The sequence below is a fragment of the Trichoplusia ni genome, chromosome 25, assembly GCF_003590095.1.
Source record: "Trichoplusia ni isolate ovarian cell line Hi5 chromosome 25, tn1, whole genome shotgun sequence".
Lineage (NCBI taxonomy): Eukaryota > Metazoa > Arthropoda > Insecta > Lepidoptera > Noctuidae > Trichoplusia > Trichoplusia ni.
The window spans coordinates 2,159,888-2,184,412 of record NC_039502.1 but is presented as its reverse complement, the minus strand read 5'-3'; the positions used below and the strand labels follow the sequence as shown (position 1 = coordinate 2,184,412).

The 24,525-nt window shown below is 36.9% G+C and overlaps 3 protein-coding genes across 3 annotated transcripts; 1 reads left to right on the top strand and 2 right to left on the bottom strand.

Annotated features, from left to right (window-relative positions):
• Positions 1–122: 122 nt before the first annotated feature.
• Positions 123–4,047, bottom strand: LOC113505389 (bile salt-activated lipase-like). Its single transcript, XM_026888064.1, has 3 exons — positions 2,861–4,047; positions 1,336–2,609; positions 123–619 (listed from the first exon to the last, which is right to left on the bottom strand). The coding sequence occupies exons 1-3, from the start codon at positions 3,050–3,052 to the stop codon at positions 454–456; spliced, it is 1,632 nt and encodes a 543-aa protein (XP_026743865.1). The 5' UTR covers positions 3,053–4,047; the 3' UTR covers positions 123–453.
• Positions 4,048–4,873: 826 nt separating this feature from the next.
• On the bottom strand, positions 4,874–11,700 carry LOC113505294 (juvenile hormone esterase-like). Its single transcript, XM_026887915.1, has 4 exons — positions 10,952–11,700; positions 7,659–8,079; positions 5,772–7,045; positions 4,874–5,448 (listed from the first exon to the last, which is right to left on the bottom strand). The coding sequence occupies exons 2-4, from the start codon at positions 7,863–7,865 to the stop codon at positions 5,283–5,285; spliced, it is 1,647 nt and encodes a 548-aa protein (XP_026743716.1). The 5' UTR covers positions 7,866–8,079; positions 10,952–11,700; the 3' UTR covers positions 4,874–5,282.
• A 3,833-nt stretch (positions 11,701–15,533) lies between these two features.
• On the top strand, positions 15,534–18,674 carry LOC113505295 (juvenile hormone esterase-like). The gene is made up of 3 exons (XM_026887916.1): positions 15,534–15,963; positions 16,127–17,406; positions 18,021–18,674. Exons 1-3 carry the CDS (start codon positions 15,784–15,786, stop codon positions 18,187–18,189), a joined length of 1,629 nt encoding a protein of 542 aa, XP_026743717.1. The 5' UTR covers positions 15,534–15,783; the 3' UTR covers positions 18,190–18,674.
• The last annotated feature ends 5,851 nt before the right edge of the window (positions 18,675–24,525 follow it).

Below are 24,525 nucleotides of genomic sequence, written 5' to 3'. Positions count from 1 at the left end.
AGGTACTCGGAGTGCTGAATAATACATAAGTATAATAAGTAAGTAATATAATAATATAATATAAAAGTAATATAATAAGTGTAATAAGTATATATATAATAATAATAATACATATATACCGTTAAAATTATGTAAAAAAGTATTGATTTTTAATAAAAAAATATATGTTTGATTTGATGAATGGGGATGAATGGGGATGAAATTACGACTTTTCTTTCCTTTTCTGGACAAACATGACCCAAATCGGGAACCTCAAATCGGAGTCCGAGACAAGAACGACGGTGGAGGGATGAGAGGAGAGCTTAATTGCCTATCATCACGTCTTAAAGTGATCTTAATGCAGCCTTAGCCGCACGCTTCCTAAGTACAGTTTTTGGCCCACTAGATAAATTCATTTCAACAATAATCATGACAGATGAAGAGCTCTTGGTTTTATATTAGCACAAGTAATTCTTAATTAGTTTTTCTGTATTTGGAGTAGGTATCATTCCACGCACCGATGTACTCGTCCCCCCAGACGGGCGCCATGACGCACTCCTTGTCTATGATCATCAACTGAGGATCCTGCACCTCTGCTGGCTCCCACTTCGGCAAGATTGAAGAATCCGGAGTAGGTTCTCTGTAAAATAAAATATATAATAAAATAAACTGTCTAATTCTGTTCTTTTTTAACAGCGAAATCCAAAATATTTCGTAATTTCATGAGGTGATTTTCAGAACAGAAATGAATTTATTTTACACAATACACATTGTTTAATTAATAATACACATAAATATTTGAACGCCAAATCTAAAATACAAATGCAACGTAAGTAAAAATATAATTATATCCGTTATTGTAAAATCAATTTATGTAGGTCTGGGTCACCTGCCAATCATCTTAACAGTTTATTATGCATTTTGTTGTGTTACCGTCATTTTATTGCAAAACATTAAGCGAGCCAATGCCTTCTTGATCTGCTAAGATATATGCAAGAGCGAATGAACGGAATGAATTAGTTTCTTTGTTGCATTTCTGTGCTTCAAATCTTCAATTTGTAAAGCAAATAAATGTTCGCTGTATGCATTTCATCTCGGTTTGACGGAATTAAATTTTGTTTGCAAAAGTAGAGTATAACAGTGAATTGTTGCTCTGGGTGAAGGAATGCGCTTTAAATATTCAATACGTACATTTAATTAAAATAATTAATACAAGAAAAGACATTCATCCATTCTTAATTCATTAGCATTGTTTGTCATGTGTATGTCTTAAAATCCAAAGCAAAAGTCAAATTGTTCAGAGGTAAATTGTTAGCTCATAGCTAACTTTAAATCAAGAAAATAGTTAGAACTTACCCATATTTCGCGAAGTTAGTCCAAAAAGTGGTCATTTTCTCTACCATATCCCTTTCGACATTGAGCTGCGCTGGCATGCTAAACATGTAGAAGAGTTCGTCTCCATGCGTCGCTCCTGGGTATTTCCTGAACCCGAACGCAATCTTGGCTAGGTTCAAGAGTCCTCCGTAGGTAAACTGATAAGCGAACACAGGCTTATTCAGGGTTTTCAGGAAAAGATCTATAGTAGCTGAAACTGGGTACTTTACGCCGACATCGCCTAAGTAATGAGCGTATTTCAATAGGGCAGTGGGTTCATTACTTATTGTCTCTCCCTTCATATACAGTTCATCAAAAGTCTGAGCGGTTTTTATTTTCTGCATGTTTGACGGGAACACCAGATCTCTTGGTAAAGCATTATAAAAATCAATTTCTAATAGTGCAGTATCATTTTCTCTTCCTGCAAAATAGTAGCCCTCTTGGTTATTATATCCAATAATTAGGGCAACTTTATTATATTGACCCTTGGATAACAAGTTGATTGGACTATCGGATAAGAAAGATTCCACTCCCGGGATACTTTTTTCAATGCACGGTACAAATACGTACTGGGATATGATTGTACTGCCCTTCTCTCGAGGAATACGGTGACTTATCAAATCGTCTGCATCCGAGCTATTAAAAAACTTATAAAGTGCCAAGGGATCTTCAGTTTTATAACCCATTTCAGCTGCAAGGAGACTGGCAGTTTTTATGGGTTCAAACTGTAAAGCCCACTGGGCAATAGCTGAACCGCTCTGCATAATAGCCCTTTTGAATAAACCTTGTGACATCGGCGATATCACGTGATAATTGACAGATGCAGATCCCGCGCTCTCTCCAAAAATAGTAACATTATCCGGGTCCCCTCCGAAATTTCTAATATTTTTCTGCACCCATTTTAATGCTTGAACTTGGTCCTTCAAGCCTATGTTTCCAGGTGCTTCTTTGATACCTAAGCACAGGAATCCTAAAACTTCTAGTCTATAATTGAATGTGACTAGAATAACACCATGTTTGATTAAGTGTCTCGGTCCGTAGATGAAAGATGATCCAGCGCCGTCTCTGAAGCCTCCGCCGTGTATGAACACCATGACTGGTAGAGGGCTGTCACTCTGCGGGAGCGGCGTGTACACGTTAACCGTTAGGCAGTCCTCGACGCCGGTTGGTCTGGTGTTCATAACCCTTTGCTTGCACCTTACACGCTCTTCGAAAGCATCGTAGACACCCTCCCATTTTGGATCAGATTCGGCAGTCTGAAATATTGGTTTTGTTAGCTTGTTATGTGTGATGAAACATAAAAAAAATACAATTTGCCAACACTTCAACACGGTCGTTGGGTTGCGTCCGGACGCAAGGTGATAATCAGAAGTGGATTATCACATTATAAACCTTAGCGTACAATGCTATCAGATTTATTTCACGGATTCTTTAAAACTTATGCAATAGCTTTAAACGGGCCTGCTTACTAGCTAACTGATATTCAAATGTGCGTATGGAGACTGACCTGAAACCTGTGTGTAACGGTGGCGTAGGGTATGGACAGGTACTGCGCGTGCGAGCCGTCCGCCGCGATGTTGCCGCGCACCAGCCCGCCGCTCAGCAGCAGCGGGGCCGTCGGCTGCAGCTTCCGCGCCGCGCACAGCGACACCAGCGCCAATAGTGCCAGGCTTAATAGAAACACTGTACACCTCGTCATTCTGACTAAAGTTCAACTATATCTAGTCGAGTTTTTCTGTCCACATCCACTATTTTGATGGATATTTGGATTGAGAGCTATCCTTCTGAAAGTGAACTATCTAGATGACTAATAATATTTGGATAAAGTTTTCCTTTATATATGATTATCTTGAAGTGCCACTTATAATATTAATCTGATGTTATCGTCCATAATTAATCTGAAAATAAATCAAAGTAAGACTATTTAATAAACAACCAGATAGATCATAAAATTAACATTAGTCACCGATTAAAACATGACGGGACAGTTTTTTGTGTAAGTCCGTTATACGGACATAAATCTAGTTTCAATAACCTCAATGTACTTATAGCAAATGTCTTGGAAACTCTTATTTCACAATGGATAAATAACAGTTTTGTCCAAGTTACTTTAATACCACTACCAATTGTCCAAAGTCTGTTTGCCAGTGATACTGGAGACAAAAGGATCGGCAACAATTTTTGATGGACTTTCTTATCACTTTATTTGTGTATTTGTACGTATACTTTTTCCGTTTTATTAGACCTAGTACATAACTACTGTTTCTATGGAAATTCCGAAACAACCCAGAGTTTGTGTGACAAAGTTTGCCGAGTAAAGCCGGTTTATTGAAATCAAACCAAATTTACCTAATCTCTACTCAATTGAGGTCAATGACCTATGAAAGCTATAAACAACTTTATTTTAAGACCACGTCGTTATTGATCGCTCATCATAATTGAGTAGATTATATTATATTCGACAGTACAGTCATTTGCGTACGCGGATAATAATAGTCCAAGTAAACATACCTACTAATACATACTAAATTATTAATACATTATTCATAGCTAATAATTATAAATTAGAATTGTAATCCTATTATCATGTGATTCTATCACAATGAAAAAATAACTAATTGTTTGATAAGTTATCGCACTACACTTCCTTCTTCCCAAACTCTTCGCTATTACTGGCTGAAGCCGATGCTGAACATGGATGACTCATCCAAGTTTCTTCAATCAGGCTTTTGGACAATTACAGGAAAAAGAGTTATTGAACTATAAATTCTTTTTTCTCTATCAATAAATTAATAAATGAAAATTTAATATGTCATAAATTAGCGTTAGCGACTTTTAAAGTGAAAATGCAATGGGTTATGGATCCATGAAGCTTAAATCAGTTGAAAAGTGAAAAGTGGTTATCACATAGTTTACCTATATAAAGAGCACTTTTTTAACTTATACCGAACCATTTTATAACTGACCAGTTGACTGCACACAATTTAAAATATTACTAACTCTAAGATATTGACACTATTTAATTTAATTTATATCGTAAGTGTAAAAGTTTTTGACCACATTTTCCTATACTTAGAAACTTCACTTCGGGCGTACGTTCGTGTGACAGATCGCAGCTCGAGTGCGGCGCAGACACGGCCCTACTAAGTTGTGGTATTTATCCTGTTTTTTAAATAACATAAATCAATTAACATGTCTTTATAATTTGCTAAACCAATTATAGCTGTCGGCAAAACAACTACTAAAAGGAAGGATAGAAGGAGCGGTATTGCCTTTTGGCGGGTATAGTATATATATACTAGAAAGAAGTTTAAAAATTGACTTATAGGATTTTTTACCCATTCCACTTTAGGCATGTTATCATTTTTTTCGTATCAACATTTGCTACTGTCCAGTTATTTTTCAGGCATGTGTAGCCCATCGCTGATAATTCTGACTGCCAAGAAGTATCGAGCAAGGATCTAAGGAAATAAAAGTTTTAATAGAACAAAAAATTACAAGTTAACTTTGATGTCATGTTTATTTTGTTTTGAATTTTGATATATTATGAGTATATAAACAATATATTAAATATGCAAGGCAACTTAAGGCTATGTATTTACATGAATATAGTTTTGGCTAGACCTGTGAAGTACATGTTCCACGTGATCGTGTAATGAAACTGAATTATTTATATTACTCTCAGAGACTTCTTAGTACAAAAATTCAGTTCATGTAAAATAATTCAGTTTACCTATTAACTATCAATATAAATAAATACTACAATTGGCTATATCTTATAGTAGTCAGTTTGATACATATAAAAGTTTACTTCCTAAAGATTTGGCAACAACTTTTCAGCAATATTCATTTTGAATAGAGCATAATCTCAAATGTCCCTGAAATCAAGGAACGATTTTCTAAACCCAGTTTCCGTATTTTTTTGTTTATTAATGTATTCTTCTGTATTTGGAGTAGGTATAATTCCAGACTCCCATATACTCGTCCCCCCAGACGGGCGCCATGACACACTCCTTGTCTATGACCATCAGCCGAGGGTCCTGCACCGCTGCTGGCTCCCATTTTGGCAAGTTCGAAGAATCAGGCGTTGGGTTACTGTAAAGATATAATGTAAATAAGTCCTTTAAGTAGTCCAATATCTAAACGTGTGTAAACACTAAAATAAAGTGACACATTTTTTCGCTCTCCATTTCCATTTCTCTAAATACCTATATCTATCCGTTCTGAACTTATGGGTAACCCAGTGTAAAAATTCATTAAACACGATTATCAAAATTGTGATGTCTGTTTTTTATTTACTTCTCGTTTCTGGTTTCAGGTCTACTTGAAAATATTTATTATAGAAATAAGCAATACTTTTCTACGCCTCTGTTTTTTAAACCAATATTGTATTTGTACATATTTTTTTAAATACTCACCCATATTTAGCAAAGTTAGTCCAATAACTCGTCATCTTCTCTATCATATCTCTTTCCACATTGAGCTGCGCGGGCATGCTGAACATGTAGAAGAGTTCGTCCGCGTGCGTGGCCCCCGGGTACTTCCTGAACCCGAACATCTTTTTGGCGAAATTCAGGAAGCCACCGTAACTGAACTCGTAAGCATAAATAGGTTTATCGAGACTTTTGAGAAAGAGGTCTATTGTAGCTAATACTGAGTATTTTATACCGGCGTCTCCTTGATAATGGGCCATCTTTAATAGAGCTGATGGTTCTCTACTTATTTTCTCTCCCTTCATATATAGTTCATTAAATGTTTTTGCAGCGGTCATTTTTTCCTTTTCTGTTGGGAACAACAGGTCTCTTGGTAAAGCTTTTTTGAAATCAATATTGAATAGAGTAGTATCATTTTCTTTACCAGCGAAATAGTAACCTTCACGGTTATTATAACCTATAATAACAGGAACTTTATTGTATTTACCCTCAGACAACAAAGTATAAGGATTATCTGGCAAGAAGGTTTCCACTCCGGCTATACTTTTTTCAATGCACGGTACAAAAATGTTTTCGGATAAAACTATGTCCCCTTTTTCTCTAGGAACCCGATGTTTCAACAAATCTTCGGCCTTCGATCTTTTGAAAATGTTGTATATTTCTTGGGGATCTTCAACTTTATAACCCATTTGTGCTGCAAGAAGTCTCGCAGTTTTGACGGGTTCAAACTGTAAGGCCCACGGGGAGAGAGCCGAGCCGCTCTGCAGAATAGCCTTGTTGAACAATCCTTGCGACATCGGCGACAGCAGGTGATAAGCAACTGCCGAAGATCCCGCACTTTCACCAAAAATAGTCACATTGTCCGGATCTCCTCCCAATCCCTTAATATTCTTCTTCACCCATTTTAATGCTTGGACTTGGTCTTTTAAACCTATGTTTCCAGGCGCTTCTTTGATACCTAAGCACAAGAATCCTAAAACTTCTAGTCTATAATTAAATGTGACTAGAATAACACCATGTTTGATTAAGTGTCTCGGTCCGTAGATGAATGGTGATCCGGAGCCGTCTCTGAAGCCCCCTCCATGTATGAACACCATCACTGGTAGGAGGCTGTCACTCTGCGGGAGTGGAGTGTACACGTTAGCGGTGAGACAGTCCTCGACGCCTGATATTTTATTGCTTGTGAATCTCTGCTTGCACCTCACATGCTCATCGATAGCATCGTAGACACCTTCCCACTTTGGATCAGGTTTAGCAGCCTGCAACATTAAAACAAAAGTAATTTTAGTTGTTAAATTGTAACCAGTGTCAAGCAAAACACTGAAATCCTAAGTAAGCTTGCCTGAGACATATGATTAAAAATGTATTGCGACAATTAGCCAACACTTCATAATACACGACGCGGGGGTGTGATTAGACGGTCGGCGGCAGGCTGGCAATCAGAAGTGGATTAGTACTATTACGTGCAATGTTACGTTCATCATTAACGTCTGCTATTAGCTCCACCATTCACCGAAACAATTATACTATAATTGTTTCTGAATACAGCTCACTAATAGTAAGATTAATATGTACGCCGTAATACGGGCTGTAGATCGCGTTTGATTGACCTGGATAATTGTGCTGACTAATAACCGATGAACATTGTGTTTTTGTAGACGATATCTATACCTAATGTGCTGGTTATATATATAATGTATATGGGTTCGTTTCAGGGTGCTTTTTGGGTGTTGTTAGTACCTATTCTAAATTACACCATAAAGTATAGCATGTTTTCTTTATTTCAGTTTCTTTTTTAATTGATATCCATATCTATATTTTTTTTTTACGGAATATTTTGTGTATCGATAATTGAATAATTTTTGGACTGACCTGGAACCTGTGTGTGACGGTGGCGTAGGGTATAGCCAGGTACCGCACGTGCGAGCCATCCTCCGCGATGTGTCCGCGCACCAGCCCGCCGCTCAGCAGCAGCGGGGCTGAGGGCTGCGGCACCATGCGCGCCGCGCACAGCGACATCAGCACCAACCACTTCAGGCTCAACAGCGACCGCAAATACCTCTTCATCTGGATCCACATCACGACGATACATCACTTTCACTTGCAATTCAATTTCAGTCTTGGAGTAGTTTCAGTTCTGACTACTTTTTTGTGCGTTAATATTTAAATTATTCTTAATATAATTTTCTTTTTGTTTATATCGCTTTGCTTGCCCAGTTTGTATTTCTGTGTTGTTATATAATGTTGTGGGTATGATAAGTTATGGCATCGGTCCAATGTCTTCTTCGAGGATCTGAAATACATACATGCATATTTTAGTTAAATTAGGCACGAATATAATAATAATTCGGCTAACAAAAGGTTCAGCTGATTCATTTAAATAAATATTAGTTTTTAATGAAACGTTTGTGTTACAAATCAGAAATTCAAACATGTTTTCCATTACAGTTCACTATAAGTACTTTGCTGGCGTTTTTTTTCTGGTCCGCGTTAAAGGAAGTATTTAACATTGTATTTAACTTAGTTTACAATTTACAGTAGTTTATGGTTGTATAATTATCGTGATCACTTATGTTAATAACGATTGTATTGTATACACGCGTTCTGCTCCGTATAATAAATGGGTAGTACAGACATCACTAAAACGATTCAAGTAGACCAGTTATTAAGTACGAGTAGTTACTGGATTATTGCATTATTTGTATAGTAGTGTCGTGTTGGCCTTGCGGTCTCATAAACGGATTTGTGAGGTACTAAAGCAGGTAGGCACCAATAAGACTTATTTAAAGTTACATTATCATATAAATTATCTTTATTCTTAGGAAATGTAAAACAATTTAAGGAAACCTGGATTCCTAATATGTCAGTGTTAACATTTCGATATAGGCACTGCATTAGAGGAATGTCTTATTAAACAGTGCTAGGGAATTCGAGCATTAAGTACGTATGTAGGTAATTGAAAAGATCTTTATCATAAGGTTGTCACTCAGAAACCCATTCAAAGTTAAACGACTGTGCATCATCCTAATTTTTCTCAGTACCTAATCACGTCGGTCTTTGTTTTGATTCTGTTTGTTGCGTTTTTTGTCAGCATCTTCTAGCATTGGGTATGAAACGTTCCTGCATCTTGCACTTTAACTCATGGTACTCTTTAGGAATTAACAGTAATAATCATGACCTTCAGGCAAACCTGAAAGGTGGTTAGGTAAGTACTTATAGTCACGAGACAAACTACTCGTATGTAAACAATGTTGGCACTACCGCACTTGAGTCATTGGACCTTGTCGACCATAAACATTACGGGAAAATTATTGAGGTGACATCTATTTAAACATTACAACGGGTTCTATAGAGATTCTAATACAAATCAATATTGTATTATATAAAGAAGTCTTACTACGACCACTTAAAGCATGTCTTTTGTTGTGATGATGCTTTACGCTATGTCGTACTTCTTTTCCCTCTTTCAACTGCTACAGATATTATGGTGGTAGTCCCTAGGAACATACAGAATTGTCAAAAATATATGGAGCCGTGTGCTGCATATAATACATCTTCAAGTTTTGTTTGGTAGCGTTACATATCTTATAACTGTTTCATTACATAAACTACTACGTTCAATAGCCTCTGTTTCGGTCATTCAACTTCTAAACCAACTGGATTTGTTTGTATGTCATTTGTTTATTACACAGGCTGTTTCATTTCTTTGACTTGGTTCCTTTGTCTTAGGCTGAGGTCTGAGTTATGTAGGTCTTTAAAATTTAAGTTGTTTACGCAGCAAACTTGCATGCGGTAGTTAATCTCTTAGAAAGTTGAAAAAAAGTACTTATTGAGAGTTCCACTGCCCCTTAACTACTTCGCTGTGCAATAGACACAATAGTTAAACATTCTCACATATGACTCAAAGGAAAGGGAAATGGTTAACATCCATCTCCAGTGCAAAAGTATCCAAAGGCCAGATTTTAGCTTTTTGATTGCCTACAAACCGAAAATATAGTCGTTTACCGTATGGTCAAAACACCTTGAAAAGAAAATTATTTTTTTTTGGTTTCATAATGACTTCCTCTTTTGGGTTGTACTACCACCGCTTAAAGGGAAGCGGCTGCAGCTGTGGAAAAGAGACACCCCTCTACGTCGTTATGTACATCTCGCTTGCACACCTGCTTACTGTTGGTAGGTGGTGGCAGGTTGTTCAGTCAAACTAGTTTATAGACGGCAGTTTTCTGCGGTTCATCGTACAGTGAAGTGATCTGTTATTCTGTGCTTACGTCATTGTGGTAATGATGACTACAAGTTACAAATCTTGAATTGAAACCAGCAGACCTTGAACTTTAAGGTCGACAGAAGATCCCGGGATCAGCCGGATCTACTAATAATTTTATGTGAAAAACAAACAAAATTGATCGTTTTACTATCTAATATTTAAAGTCTTGAGATCGTCTTTTGTAAATGTGTCTTTTAGAATTTATATACTATACAGTTTTCTACCATAGGTGTTTGAGAGTCAATTATTAAGACCAGTTAAAGTCGATAGACAACACTGTAAATAGACTACTAGTATTCGGTATTTCCATTTTCAAATTCTATTTAAAAGCTGGATTTACTTAGTGGTCTTTTATTTAGAAATCACAAATGTTTCCTACTGACCATTTTGTTATAAGTTTCATATTATGCTACTATGATCCATTTAGTGGTAATGTGTTTAATAAGGATCGGATTTAGAGTCAAGAACTCTATCTGTATACTTTTTTATTTGTTTCTTATAATCAAGCGTATATTTGTATAAATAGGTTTTAGCCAAAAACATAATAACACCCTCTCAGTATTAGGTCAACGGCCCAGAAAACATCGGTCTTTACATTATTAGTGAATCAGTTCAATTTGTACAGTATCACAATAGCTTTAAAGTTATTAACAACATTTAAGTCCGTCAAACAGTAGCACTTAGTGCCACCAATTTCTTAGCATTGTATTCTTAACTACTCGTTAGTGACATAATTAATTGTGCTAGCATTGACCCCCGCCGGTTCACAAGCAAGCACTACGTAATGACAACTGATTGTCAACCTTCCGTATTCGTGATAAGAAACAATTCACGTCACAAGGAACTCGGAACTATGACATTGTAATTCATTCCACGTGGCTTAACTATTTAGCCTACTTACAAACAGTTTTCCTCGGCACTGTCCACAACTCGGAAATATCACTAACTTTGGAGTATTGCACTTTTTAATGTTGCTTCCGTCCACACTGTAAATTGAAACTTATTTCGGTCACAGCAGAGTACATTTTAGGTTGGTAGAAGTTTTTGAGTAAATGTTGTGTTTCGTGATAGTAACTTTCACGTTTGTTGGCGAGGCGTACGTCCGCGCGTCAGATCGCCGCTCGAATGCGCGCGCGCACAACCGGCTTCCACTGTGTGGTATAACCCCAGTTTGGTTATCATGTCAAATCTAGTCGTTTTATGTGAAATAGTAAAGCAATCATAAGTTCCTTCGAGACCATGATTTGGAACGCAGTTAGATTACCGGCGCCGGATGCTATTATAAGACAAGAAATGAAATGCATGTATTTCAGTCTCCTTCACCGTAGTACTCACCGGATTCTCTCCGACAACCTTTTACCAGTTCGTAACACTCATTAGGTCACCACAACGATAAAGTTAGTACTTATATCCTACTACTGACATCAATATGTATTTCAAGAAAAAATAATACATATGTATTATTAGAGTTAACTTTACATGTTTACAGAATGGTATCATTGCAGAAATTTCGGCTAATTTAAAACTATTTAATAATCCAACCTCATAGAGTCCAGACTGATGTATTTAATGATGAATGGACCTAGTAGTATTGACTATACAATGCGACTATAAAATCTATACTAATACTTTGTTTGTTTGTTTTAACGCGCTAATCTCAGGAACTTTTGGTTCGAATTGAAAAAATCTTTTTGTGTTGAAGAGACCATTTATCAAGGAAGGCTATAGGCTATTTAACACCACGCTGCGATTAATAGGAGCGAAGATACAATGGGAAATGAGGAAAAACGGGAAAAATTCTAACCACGTGGACGAAGTCGCGGGCAACAGTAAGTTATAGATAGAGGGCGGATGTGTGAGGAGGGGGGGGGGCACTTTGCACTACTTTGTATTCCTGGGAAAGGAAAAAAGCAGGCTGTGTGCTATCAAAGAACCGTTTAAATATAATAAATAATTAGTTAGTTGCAATTGCAAATGGTTTTGCCGATAAGTTCTACGAAATATGCATCTCCTTCCCATGTTTATTTTCCGTCCATAGTACATTGCTAAAAGAGGCGATCTATGAGAGCTAGCTAAAAAAGATTTAACTAAAAGAACCTTCTTATCAGAATCTTAACTTATATGGGAGAAATAGCCTACGGAACCAATAGCGGGAGAATAGCAAACGCGAGAAATTGACATTCTTGTAGACTAAAACCATTAATTACTAAAAAACGCCTGAAAGAATGGGCATAGCACGTTACGCACTGATTACACGAGCGGATGTATCACAGGCGCTATCTGCCAGAGAAGGATTGAGTGCGGGGTTTGTATCAGTTTATATCTAGCTAAAGCTTATCGATATTGCGTTTTAGTGATAGCTAGTTAGCTATGCACGTGTTAATTGTAACACCAAACAAACAAATACTCAGTGTTTTCATTAAGAATCAATTGCATTTAATTACAACATTAAAAAACAAAAAACCTATTTTGATACAAATGTCTAAAAATAAAACTGTTAACTAGTAAATAATATAATGTGACGTCAGTAATCCGAACTAATTTCTGCGAAACAAATTATATTTTGACCACGGCTAACGGATATTTTTTAAACGTAGGTAAATCTTGATAGGGTATTAAAAAAGAACTGCTTAATTTATTTTTAATGCTCTGAAGTTGTAACACGTTTTTTATAATTTTCCCCATGTATAGGTACTACTAATTCGGTAACTGGCCAAACCACTTGGTTGTCCGTGAAGTAACTACATTTATGTCATGTTAAGATTTAATGTTTTTTTTATAACTGTGTGTGTAGTTTCATTTTATAACTGTGTTTAACACTGCAAAATTACCTTACGACTGGGAAAATTGAAGTACCTGTGTAGTTTGAAGATTGTTTTAGCATAGTGAATGATCTGTGAGCATTGATCTACAATAGCCTACAATGGCCTACATTAACATAATCTTTCTGCATGTACACTATCTGGATATGATTAGCGCAGTATAATCTAAGTCTGCCTTTATAACACACAACACGGATTAGATAACATTTATCAGTGTTCTATATTTACTCATAATTTAAAATATTTATACTCTACCTTTGAGTTACTCTAAATATCATATTTTCAATGCTTATTGTTTTATAAATCTTATTTTAAATGATTGCACAATGATGACTTTAGTTGTGCAGACACAAAGTGTTGCCATTAACTTGTGGACTTTGTCCACTTATTATAAATTAAGCACCTGACAACAATGGCTTGTCATCGCTTACATAAACATGTAAAAAATAATCATATGCAGGTATATTTTATATTTTTTACGACATGCTTGGTAATAGGTAAAGTTTCGTACCTTGTTTTGTAAAAACATTTTAGTACTAACAAATAAATATTCATACATCAATTATAAGACAAGTTCTATGTAACCAAGACACTTATGTTTTGATATATAACACCGCAACTAATGTTCACATTCTGTAAACATTTCCACATCACCACCAGTGGTACTGGAACTGCGGTTCGATCCCCGCGCGGAATCAACATTCATTTGAATAATCCAGTGCTTGTTTCAAATCTGAGTTTGACAATGTTTTGGAATTCAGCTGACAGGTAGAGCTATTGAAACAAGAAGTTTTACTTAAAAAAAAACGACTCTTGGATTATGGTATTAATCGTAGTGTCGCGGTCGGGGGGTTTCACAACCATTCAAATCACGTGCATACAGACACCCAGATTCAGAACAATCATTCGTGAATCAGACAAATAGTTGTCCGCGGTACGCAGGGTCGAACCCGCGACCCGCGCACCGTAGGTGGCAACGTCAACCACTCGGCTGTTGTAATTGTTATTTCATATTTTACTTTGGTATCATGGTTACAAAAAGGACAATGTAAATAAGTATATTTGTATTTAGAAATATATAAGTAAGTTTATCAGTTGTCTGGTCACCATAACACAAGCTCTGCTTAGCTTGGGATCAGATAACCGTGTGTGAGTTGTCCCAGGATATATTATTATTGTATATTATATTATTATATATATATTAAGTTAAGCCGCATTGGACCGAAGTGTTCAAAACAATATATCACGTTTTTATTTAATGATTTCGATTAATCTCATAATTAAATTAACACAATAATCTGTTGTGATTGGCAACAAAGCTGTCACAAATATCTGAATTTAACAAAACAAGTCTATAAACCATTATCGGCGAACTTTGTACTTTGTACCGTAACTACGATGACATTCATATCAAACAGAGTACAGAGTCCTAACTTAAATAAACTTGATAAGTAAGACTTATAATGTGCAATAAACTAAAGAGAAACAGTCAAGTAATTCTATTAAGTTCTGAGAAACAGGATTTATATTAGAAATGTTAAAACTTGTTAGAATTATGTTCCAAAAAGTTTTAGCTTTTGACTGTCAAACCAACACAACATGATGGGATTTGACTAACTGTTTGTCACAAATTACTCATGTAGTGTAGATTTAGCAGCATTGCAGTAGTGTAGGCATTACTAAGTAGTTTTTCTCGTTTCACAGCAACACAATTGATTGAAGAATGAAGTATGTTCGTGGCCGGTGTGACCGCCGGACGTTTGTGTGTGTTGCGTGTGTAATGTTGTTACGTGCCGCGAACTGCCGAGTTTTATTGTAGACCACAACCTTGGAGCTACCTGCTTACTAAATTACGTAATTTGTGATTTAACTGATATTAAACAAATACTCCTGCATTCGTAACTGCGCAACTTTTAAATGTTTAATTTAAATTTAATTAAATATTGGCTTTTTCCAGCCTAATATACCTAATTGTACTTAAAAGTATCACAAAATCTATTATCCAACTATCAATTGCTTTATAAACATGCTTTACGACAACATTTTATTTGAAAGCAATATAAAAGATTTCCTTCATTTTCCCGTGTACTACTATACACGTACATATTACAACTGTATACATTATAACTGCGTTAAATTAAGCATGTTAATTAGTGTTGCCATATCAGATGTAGTTGGCATCGCGTTACCTCAAGTATTTGCGACAGTCCCCTTGATTGTATCGATCCCTAGCGATTTATTATTGATGCGATTAGTCAGTAATTGAGAAGGCAATGTAGGCATGTGAGTGCTGTTGCAGGAATCTGAACGATGACCGTGTAACTGTGTATTACTTGGTGACGCATATTCTGATATCAATAAGTCTTCGTAACGCGTTTGTAATTAATTTTAGAATCTTGTGAAAGTAATTAAAAGCTAAAGGACGAGGTTTTCGAGTTCAATCAATTTATTAAAGTCTGAGAAGATTTGATTAAATATCCAAAGTTATGTTACAATGTATTTATTTTAATAATCAGTTACTTCACTTAATATTTGCGCTGATAAAAGTAGTAATAACGATATAACAAATGTAGGGACAGAACAACTTAATTCAGTTCGCGTCAAACAATAATTATATGTCATGTCCTTAATACCTCAAGCAACTGTTAACAGATAACGAATACACCTTGATAGATAACGTAACAGCTGTTTTGTCTGAAGTTATATCAGTTGGTTGATAAGCCTCGTAGAGCAAAGGTCTGTGCGATCTGTGAACTTTGGAGATATGTTTCATTTGTTACTCATTTAGACTTCAGTATCACGTTAACACAGTGGCACGTGTGAACAATTGAACGTTCAATTTAATTGTGTTTTTTAAGAAATGTGATATGAAATATTAATGTAGTGATTTCAAGTGGAGTAAGTTGAAGTGATGTCATTGTGGAGTGTAAAGTGGTTGGTGCTGTGGTCGCTGTGGGCCGCCCGCCTGGTCCGCCAGCCGACCACAACCCACCACCTGAGCAACGGGCCTGTGAGGGGCAGCATCGCTCCCGATGGCTCCCATGCCAGCTACCTCAACATACCGTATGCCAGCATGCCGCAAAGGTTCCTGGTGAGTTTGTGTATAATTATATATTATTTAATTATGTTATTCGTGGGTTGTGGTTGGTTATGTTATTCATGTTCCTCTGCCGGGCATGTTTTGTCAAGTAATATCAACGTTAGGAGACTGGTACTCTCCCTTTCCATTCATTTATTTATTTCATTTTTTTCAGGCTCCAGGTCCTGAACCTAAATGGGACCAAACTTTTGAAGCAGTCAATGAAAACGTGAGGTGTATCCAGAGCATGGCCGATATTCTGACCATAGGAGGCACAGACTGCCTGAGCCTTAATGTCTACACTCCTTTGAATGTCGATCCTGACTCTCGACTGCCGGTCATGGTTTTCATCCATGGAGGAGGATTTTTCCAAGGTTCAGGAAATATGTTAATCTATGGCCCCAATTACTTGGTGCCGAAAGGTGTTATTCTAGTCACAATGAACTACAGACTTAATATACAAGGTTTCATTTGTCTCCGAATTAAAGAAGCTCCAGGAAATGCCGGAATGAAGGATCAGGTAGCCGCACTGCGGTGGGTTCAGAGGAATATCAGGAAACTAGGAGGAGATCCAGATAACGTCACAATATTTGGAGAAAGTGCTGGTGGAGCATCCGTCTCGTTCCATGTACTATCCCCTATGTCCAAAGGCCTCTTTCATAAAGCCATCACTGAAAGTGGATCAGCGTTGGCACCTTGGGCTTATCAATTTCGCCCCATATTTATGGCTTCTTTGGTAGCACGAACAATGTTGTTTGACTCACAAGATCCGCACGAATTGTATAAGTATTACATGTCCAAGTCGGATGACGAACTAATATTAACTAGAGTTCCGAGGAAGCCTGGCAATATCATTATTTCTGAAATTCTTTACACACCATGTACTGAAAAAGTAATAGAGGGGGTGGAACCATTTTTAACGGAGTCCCCGTATGATCTGCTCAGTAAAGGAGAGTACAATAAGGTTCCTTTGATGATCGGCACTAATAATGAAGAAGGATTATTATTGTTTAGCGCCGACAACGAGACTAGTATACTCAAAGTAGAGATCGAAAAAGCAATTCCTAAGAACTTGGAATTCCCGTCACAAACAGAAAAAATAAAAGTAGCTAAGGAGCTAGAAAGACTTTACTTGGAAGGAGAAAAGCTTTCATTGGAAACTATGACGAAATTGGTCAAATGGTATGGGGACCCATATTTAATTTCTCCATCGTTAGAAGAAACAGAGTTTTTACTGAAGAGTAGCGAGCACCCGATATACAACTACTTGTTTAGTTACGATGGTTGGAGGAACCTGCCCAAGCTGGTACGAGCGGGCTCTGTGGGTAACTTCCCCGGCGCCACGCACGCCGACGAGCTGTTCTATCTGTTCTCGCAGCACATCGTGTTCTCAAATTTCGAAAAGGACATGATCGATAAAGTGACCACACTGTGGACTAACTTTGCTAAATATGGGTAAGTGTGGACAAGTGTTTTTTACATTATATTCTTTAAAGTATTTTTGTCAATATTAAAAACAACGGAGAAAAAAAACATCAGGCATTATAATTAACATTGGATTTTATGGATTACTGCAAGGTAGCGTTTGATTCGTTAATAGAAATATTTTTCGTTGTGGAGACTTTATGAAGATGAATGATTGTCGCGGGTTCGATCCCCGCGTACGAACAAGCGTTTATGTGATCCACAAATGCTTGTTCTGAGTCTGGGTGTCTTTGTGCATGTGAATTGTATGTTTGTGAAACCCCGCGAAGTCGTACTTTCTTTTTAATAATTTAATTTAAAATTTTAATCAATATCTAACAAGACGTTTTTGTCTTATCAAGTAATATTAAACTATATCGTTTTAGTAAGTTATTATCATCATCATTAAAGCAATACGTTTTGTTCTGTTACAATACAGTTTGTACATTTCGGTACTGCAAAAATAAATAATAACGACCTTAAAATGACACTAACGATACCTGCAGTGACCTTATACCAGTACGATGGTTACGAAACCATGCTAAGGAGGTTAATTATGTGATTACGTACACAATACATTTAAATATTTGTTTTTGTTCTGACAGCGACCCGACACCAGAAGGGTCCTCGCTGCAGGTGAAGTGGAATCCCACAAACGCCACGACTCCGACCTGCCTCGTGATAGACTCTGACTTCAGCACAGCCCCGCTGTGGTTCAACGACAGGCTGAAGTACTGGCGGGACGTCTACTCCAAGTACAGGAGGAAACGGTGACTGAAACATGCTAGGACTTAAAAAATATTGTATACAATAAGAGTGGTTTAGTGTAATATTGTAAGGATAAGCATTTATCATGACAGTGTTCCTCACTTGTACAGGGTATCGCGTGGTTACTTAGGGAAGGGGTAAACAGAAAAGCCAAAAGAAAAATATGCGTCGCACATGCTCTAGGTAATAATAACTCTAGGTGCACGGTTCCAAAATGGCATTCATTTTGAATAGAACCGGCAAGAAACTGGCTTTGTCGTGTTGTTTTGAGCGTCTTAAGTCTTTTTTGTTTGTCTCGCCTTTTCAAGTGTTTTTCTTAATTAAATGACATTTTCTATAAGAGCTTAAGGTATGCTCATTAAAAAAACAAATCATACATTGTTAGCCATTATATGATTTGTTGGTTGTGTTTTCGATATAAAAAAAGCACATTAAATGTGGTAGTCAATACTTGACGATATTAAACAGCGACTTTTATAATATAATTATAATCAATGTAGTTTTATTTTCTAAATGATAACTACTGGAATGCGAAAATCTTAGTTTAAATAACAACAAGATAATCTGGAACACAAGTAACAGAGCAGAAATAAATATATTTTGCAGCGCCTGCCCCTGCGGTAAAAGAAGCAAAATTGCTGCAGATGATTAGCAGAAGCCATAGTGTTGAATTAGTGAGGGTAGTGATCCAAACTGGCGTCGTTTGCCAAACTACGGCTCCTTTCTATTGACCTCCTCGTAAAGTGAGGGACACTCGAGTGCATTCCCTAATTAGGGCCGGCAGGACCCTGCGAGGGTCGGCCGAGTGGAACTTTGAACATTCCCCGACCAGGAATTATTTATTTTATTGCGGGAATGAAGATCCACCGATGCGTTGAGAAGTTCTTCTGCAAACGTTTCAGGCTTTGATTAACTTTGGAACTCCATTAGGCGACAAGACTTCTCTAACTTTGTATGAATTTAAAAACAATGAGGATTATTCAGATAGCTTTATGCATTCGCATCGGACGGCGAAGTGAGTTTAAAATGAAAACTGTTTGCCGATAAACTGTGTTTTAATACTCTTTGTTGGAGTAATCCGCGCTGAAAGGGAATCGGGAACCTTTTAAAGTGAAGCTTGTCTGCAGCATTAGAACGTAATCGGCAATCTTAAAACCGTGGATACCTCCTGAAACTAAATTTCCGGTATTTGAGAATGTAAGCCGCTTACCGTGTCGGTCTCTTATTAAAGCGCGCGTGAATGGGGCTGGTCGAATGAATGAATGTTTGTGAAACTATCCGGCTTAATCTTGGGCCCTTTCGGTCCCCGCGGTAAGCTGCTCTGTAAATAGGCGAAAATCGCCCCACAGACACATCGGCGTGTTTGCTATTGTTTGAAATTTAATGAGAAACCTTTTTAAAAAGTTAATGGGAAGTTGGCGGCTTTATGTGTCGTCGTAATCTCGAATTGCTTCAGATCTCCGAGATCTGGTTCAGTTCACACGCCGGGGAAGATTACAAGTGTCGCCTTACCTATTATACTTGTTTATTTTGTTTCCGCGAGATAAACTGAAATGTTTATGTTAACTGAGAGTTCAAATAAGATTCGTTATGATAAAATGAAAGTATGAATTAAAAAGTATATCAGTCGGATAGTCAGGAGTTTATAGTTGTCAATTCAGAAATGCGTATGACGTATGACGTAAGTAGATAGGATGAAACATTATAAAAAATCTTAAATCGACCACTGGCTTAGTTAAAATGATGCATTTTGTTTAGTTTACCAAATAACAATAAACTGAACCAAACATCCTCACTAAAACCATCTATTAAAACGAGATCCCTCCTTTCGTTCGTAATAAAATAAAAAAATCACTGTGACTGGTCGGAAAAAATCCCTAAAATACAGTGAATCCCGGAAAATACCCTTAATCCTTGGGCGAGTACTATTTACCATAATCCCGTGTTATCGGGCGAACGCACACCGACATATTTCGGGCGCCGCGCGCCGCGGGCAAACTACCCGCTAATGGTATATGGACGACTTGCGCGGTGTGCGCACAGCTTTATGATCGTAATGATGTCAGCTGCGATATTGTAACTTAGCTTTTGAATACTATAATACAATACTTAGTAGTTTTTAAATCTGTATGAACTTATTTTCTAGTTGAATTTTTCTTACACTATGAATACAACATCTATAAATATATTGTTATCTATGGTTTTATGACAATATTTTTATATGTTTATAGGATTAAGTCAGCACTGAAATATGAGGGCTTAGATATAATCTGGTGAAGAGTTTAAACAATTCCTAGCTATCTAAATAGTTACGATAGTATAAACTCTTTCGTTCATCCACACCAAACCTTTAAAAGTAACAACGCCAAACTCCTCATATATGTACACAATCTATGCGTTCTGCAGTAAATACGTTTAAAACACAATTTACCTTATTTTGTGTACCTACAATAATAAAATATCGGTCTTTGCCTGGAGGCGAGGACCAAACACCGTGGTACGTGATGTCCAGGGACGTTTACCATCATGTTTTAAAGTAAGACAAGAGCCAGTTAGAAAGGAGATGGAGCGATTAACGGTCTAGAGTGGCATCTCACTTGCACGACAATATTTAAATGATGATTTGTTCCCCGTTTTGTTTGAATACACGTGGAATAGTTGAAGCAGAAAAGTTGTTTATAGAACTTCTATTGTGTTTACATTCACATAGTTATAGGTTATGGCGCAAAGGTTAACAGGAAAAACGGTTGCATGAGAAGGTTAGAAACAATTAAGAACAGCATTAAAAGTGACTGAGTTACGATGAGCTACTATACAAAGGTATTTACAAAGTGTAAGTAGTTTATTACTTATCAATTTGCATAGTCTACGTCAGCAGCACATAAACTGTAAGTGTACATAGTAGTCGGTACTTAACACGTGGCTTCCATTCACGTACCATACACGCCACTTAACTCAATATTTCACGAGCATTCAATTCGAAACCCCAGTTGACACCTTTATTCGAATACCGAAACATTAAAATCGATTTACGAACTTTTTCATAGCGCCATGACGCACCGGCGCGCGACCTCTACTATCGGATTCAATTCGCCGCATTATCTAGACAATAAATTTCACGCGAGTGTACTCGTAGATTTAAACCGTAACGTTTGCAGTTATCGTTTCGTGTTCGACCATTTATACCGGCGTTAACTGTTAAACCCGAGATGGGATGTTAATGGCAGTACGGACTTAGGGGTAACGCTGCCTGAAATTTGCAAAGATAAAGTAAAAATGGCGTCGCTGTCACACGACAATAACCTCGGCGGTTGACTACAAATCTGGTGAAATAACCGAATAGGGAGGGAGGGCGAGCTACGAGCGGACGCGGCGGATCAGCCCTGTCTGTACAGATATAAAAGAAGCACAGCGACCATAACTTACAGAGAATAAACCTTTTCGGGTCCAGCCTTATTGCACTTCAGGTGAGACATAGAAGGATACTCAAATAATGTGCTTAACGTATTAAAGATATTATTAAACTTTTTTATTTTCAAAATTGAATTTTCTCCCTGATGGTCATCACTTAGATGTATGAAAATGTCCTAGCAGCCGGTTTGAGCAGTCTTACTTCTAATTCGATAAAAGTAAATGCCCATATATTTTGCGAATCAAGGTCGACAAAGACAGACACGAAACTGGAGTAAACAGTATCCCGCTAAAGCCTTCTTCATGTCCCACAGACGACCCAAGTAGGTGCAAAAATGTCCCCTATTCGACCGGCATTACTCACCCTATCTACCTGCTAATGCTCCCTATAAATATTGCATATGATAGCTGAGGCCGGCGTCACTTGGACCCTGCCGCCCAGCTCCCACTAACGGTGGGATGTTTGTATTAATTGTTATTACAGGCTTTGTTTATACTTTTAAGGTCGAAAATAGAGTGGTCTCGGGTACACTGAGAATTAATCAAGACCTTTTCACTAAGTCGTTTTTTTTTCAGGTTACGTAACGGTAAGTAAGTGCTACTTGCTCCTCATATGTAGCAGTCTTTACCCGTATGTAAAAGTTTCAAAATTATACATTGACTAGTATTTCATATTATTGATATTAAACTCGTAGCTTAAAAGATAAAGAAAAACATTATTTAGTTGTTTTGAATTAATCAACGACCTTGCGTTAAATTATTTTTTATCGATAAAACTGCCTGATAAAATTATGCTAGCAAATACGCGTGATCTGAGTATTAATAAGTGCCTACAGAAATAGGAATAGCAACGATACTAATATTCTTAACTGGAATAGTATGAAAGAAAGATGATTATATTAATTGTTAATATACTAGTTTATGTAATAGTAAAACATTGAACTGAAGGGTTCAACTATAATGATTTTATAACCTAGCTCAGTAAATCACATCTACGCAGTAATCACTCAAACATATTATTATGTGCCTATTTACTAGTTATGATAGCATGTAATAATTAAACTATCTCTATGTATTACACAAGAGGCTCAATAGATATGTACAAGTGCACTCGCGCATTAATTGAGAGGTGATTGATTAGGTCTAATTAGTAATAACGGGAAGGTCTAGATCAGGTGGCAGCATCTATGTATACCTACAACTAAAGAGTGGATAGTAAGGGGAAATCTTAGTCAGAAGAAACTGGTAGCTACAGTTATTATGTTAAGGCTCAAATTGGCTTACTTCGAGTCCCAGATTTTGGAAATAACATGTATTTTCAAACATATATTTGTTTTCAGTTAAGCCGATTGTGTTGTGGTGGTAAATTGTAATGTTAATTGAGTCATGAAAGAGATGTGTGAGTCATGACTGTAATGAGCACTGAATCCTAGTTACATATAACTGTTATTTGACTGAGCCTATGTTAATGCTACTCCTCCCAAAAGTGATAACCTTAAAGCTGAATGAGGAGATTATAGTCTTACATTAAAGTTAACGTAATGCCGAGATTTTGGGACGTAGAGATTATTTGAAATCACATAATAGTATAAATATTACGTAAGTTAAATGATATCTTTTGACATTTTCAATCAAATAAAAACCTAATTCATACTCATCCGCAACATGACTACCTCAAACTAAAATTATACAGCGCAGTATAACTCTAATCCAGTAACTGTCCTCACTCTGAATATTCTTGAGGTATAATTAGGTGCAAATTACTTTAGCTTTTTACTATCACTCGAGAGATCACGCTATCTGCCTACAATACAAGCACTAAGTGATCAGCAGCCGGATTACCTAAGAGCTCTAACACAGTCTGATCATCTAACGTAATGACAATCGGAATCAGTTTCAATCGTCATTTGACACCGAGGGCACTCAATGAGGCTCAGCTTAATTGTCATTGTTGCTCTGAGGGATTAGCCTCAAGTGAATTAACATTACTACTAATATGTGTAAGGATGGCTTTTGTGCCTAAATGTTAAGTTAGATGTAGTAAATTCCTTGCTCTTCATTCTGGAATAATGCTGAAAATCAAATGTGCAAACAAAGTACGGAAATATTTGAAGTTCTGAGCAGAGATGGAATTCTTATATGTATAGATATGGGCCGTGTAACGGTTAGGATGAGGAGTTGTTGTATAAAGCAAAAGTTTAGCTCAAAGTTTAAGTTTTAGGAATATTATTTGACTTCGACATTTTTGCCTGTCTTACTTATCTTTATGTATTACAAAACGACTAGTCAAATCGGATTTACCCGTTATTTTTACCAATGCTGTATGTATAAATAATATTTCATCCATATTTTATACCTACATAAGGGTATGCCCCAATGCTAAGGTCATCGCGGTGGTTAATACGCCGTGTCGTGATTTATGCTCGGGGTTCGATCCTCGGCGGATATGATTATTGTTTGTTACAAATCATTACTGCCTACCCATTTTTGTTACGCCATGGTATGTTTGCTTTATGTGTCGCGAAATATGTGCCGTATATCAATGTTTTTTCTGACAATTTTGAACGAAAAGAGTAGGTATAGGCTTTTCATTGTGAATTTAAATGTTTTTTTTTTATGAGAATCATCATCATCATCATCGCAGTCTATAGCAGTCCACTGCTGGACATAGGGCTCTCCGTAAGTTCTCCAGCGCGACCGGTTCATTGTCACCTAGATCCAACGGGACCCAGAGGTTTTGGTTTTCACTAATGAGTTTAGTTTTATGAGAATATGGCAATCTAATTACGTTTTTGTGTGTTTTTAAGGAAGATCTTTAAGGAACAGAAAGAAAAATACTTGTAATGGTCAAAGCAATAACCAATCTTGAATTTCTATTAAAACGATATACTTGTTTCAATTTAGCACTCGTGATCATATATGTAAAACTCA

Bases quoted from the DNA above. Each gene is read 5' to 3' on its own strand.
- LOC113505389 (XM_026888064.1), bottom strand. From the start codon at position 3,052: ATGACGAGGTGTACAGTGTTTCTATTAAGCCTGGCACTATTGGCGCTG. The intron at 2,610-2,860 runs GTCAGTCTCCAT...CCAATATTTCAG, and splicing joins CCGTTACACACAGGTTTCAG to ACTGCCGAATCTGATCCAAA. The intron at 620-1,335 runs GTAAGTTCTAAC...TTTATTTTACAG, and splicing joins ACTAACTTCGCGAAATATGG to AGAACCTACTCCGGATTCTT.
- LOC113505294 (XM_026887915.1), bottom strand. From the start codon at position 7,865: ATGTGGATCCAGATGAAGAGGTATTTGCGGTCGCTGTTGAGCCTGAAG. The intron at 7,046-7,658 runs GTCAGTCCAAAA...TTAATGTTGCAG, and splicing joins CCGTCACACACAGGTTCCAG to GCTGCTAAACCTGATCCAAA. The intron at 5,449-5,771 runs GTGAGTATTTAA...ATATCTTTACAG, and splicing joins ACTAACTTTGCTAAATATGG to TAACCCAACGCCTGATTCTT.
- LOC113505295 (XM_026887916.1), top strand. From the start codon at position 15,784: ATGTCATTGTGGAGTGTAAAGTGGTTGGTGCTGTGGTCGCTGTGGGCC. The intron at 15,964-16,126 runs GTGAGTTTGTGT...CATTTTTTTCAG, and splicing joins GCATGCCGCAAAGGTTCCTG to GCTCCAGGTCCTGAACCTAA. The intron at 17,407-18,020 runs GTAAGTGTGGAC...TTGTTCTGACAG, and splicing joins ACTAACTTTGCTAAATATGG to CGACCCGACACCAGAAGGGT.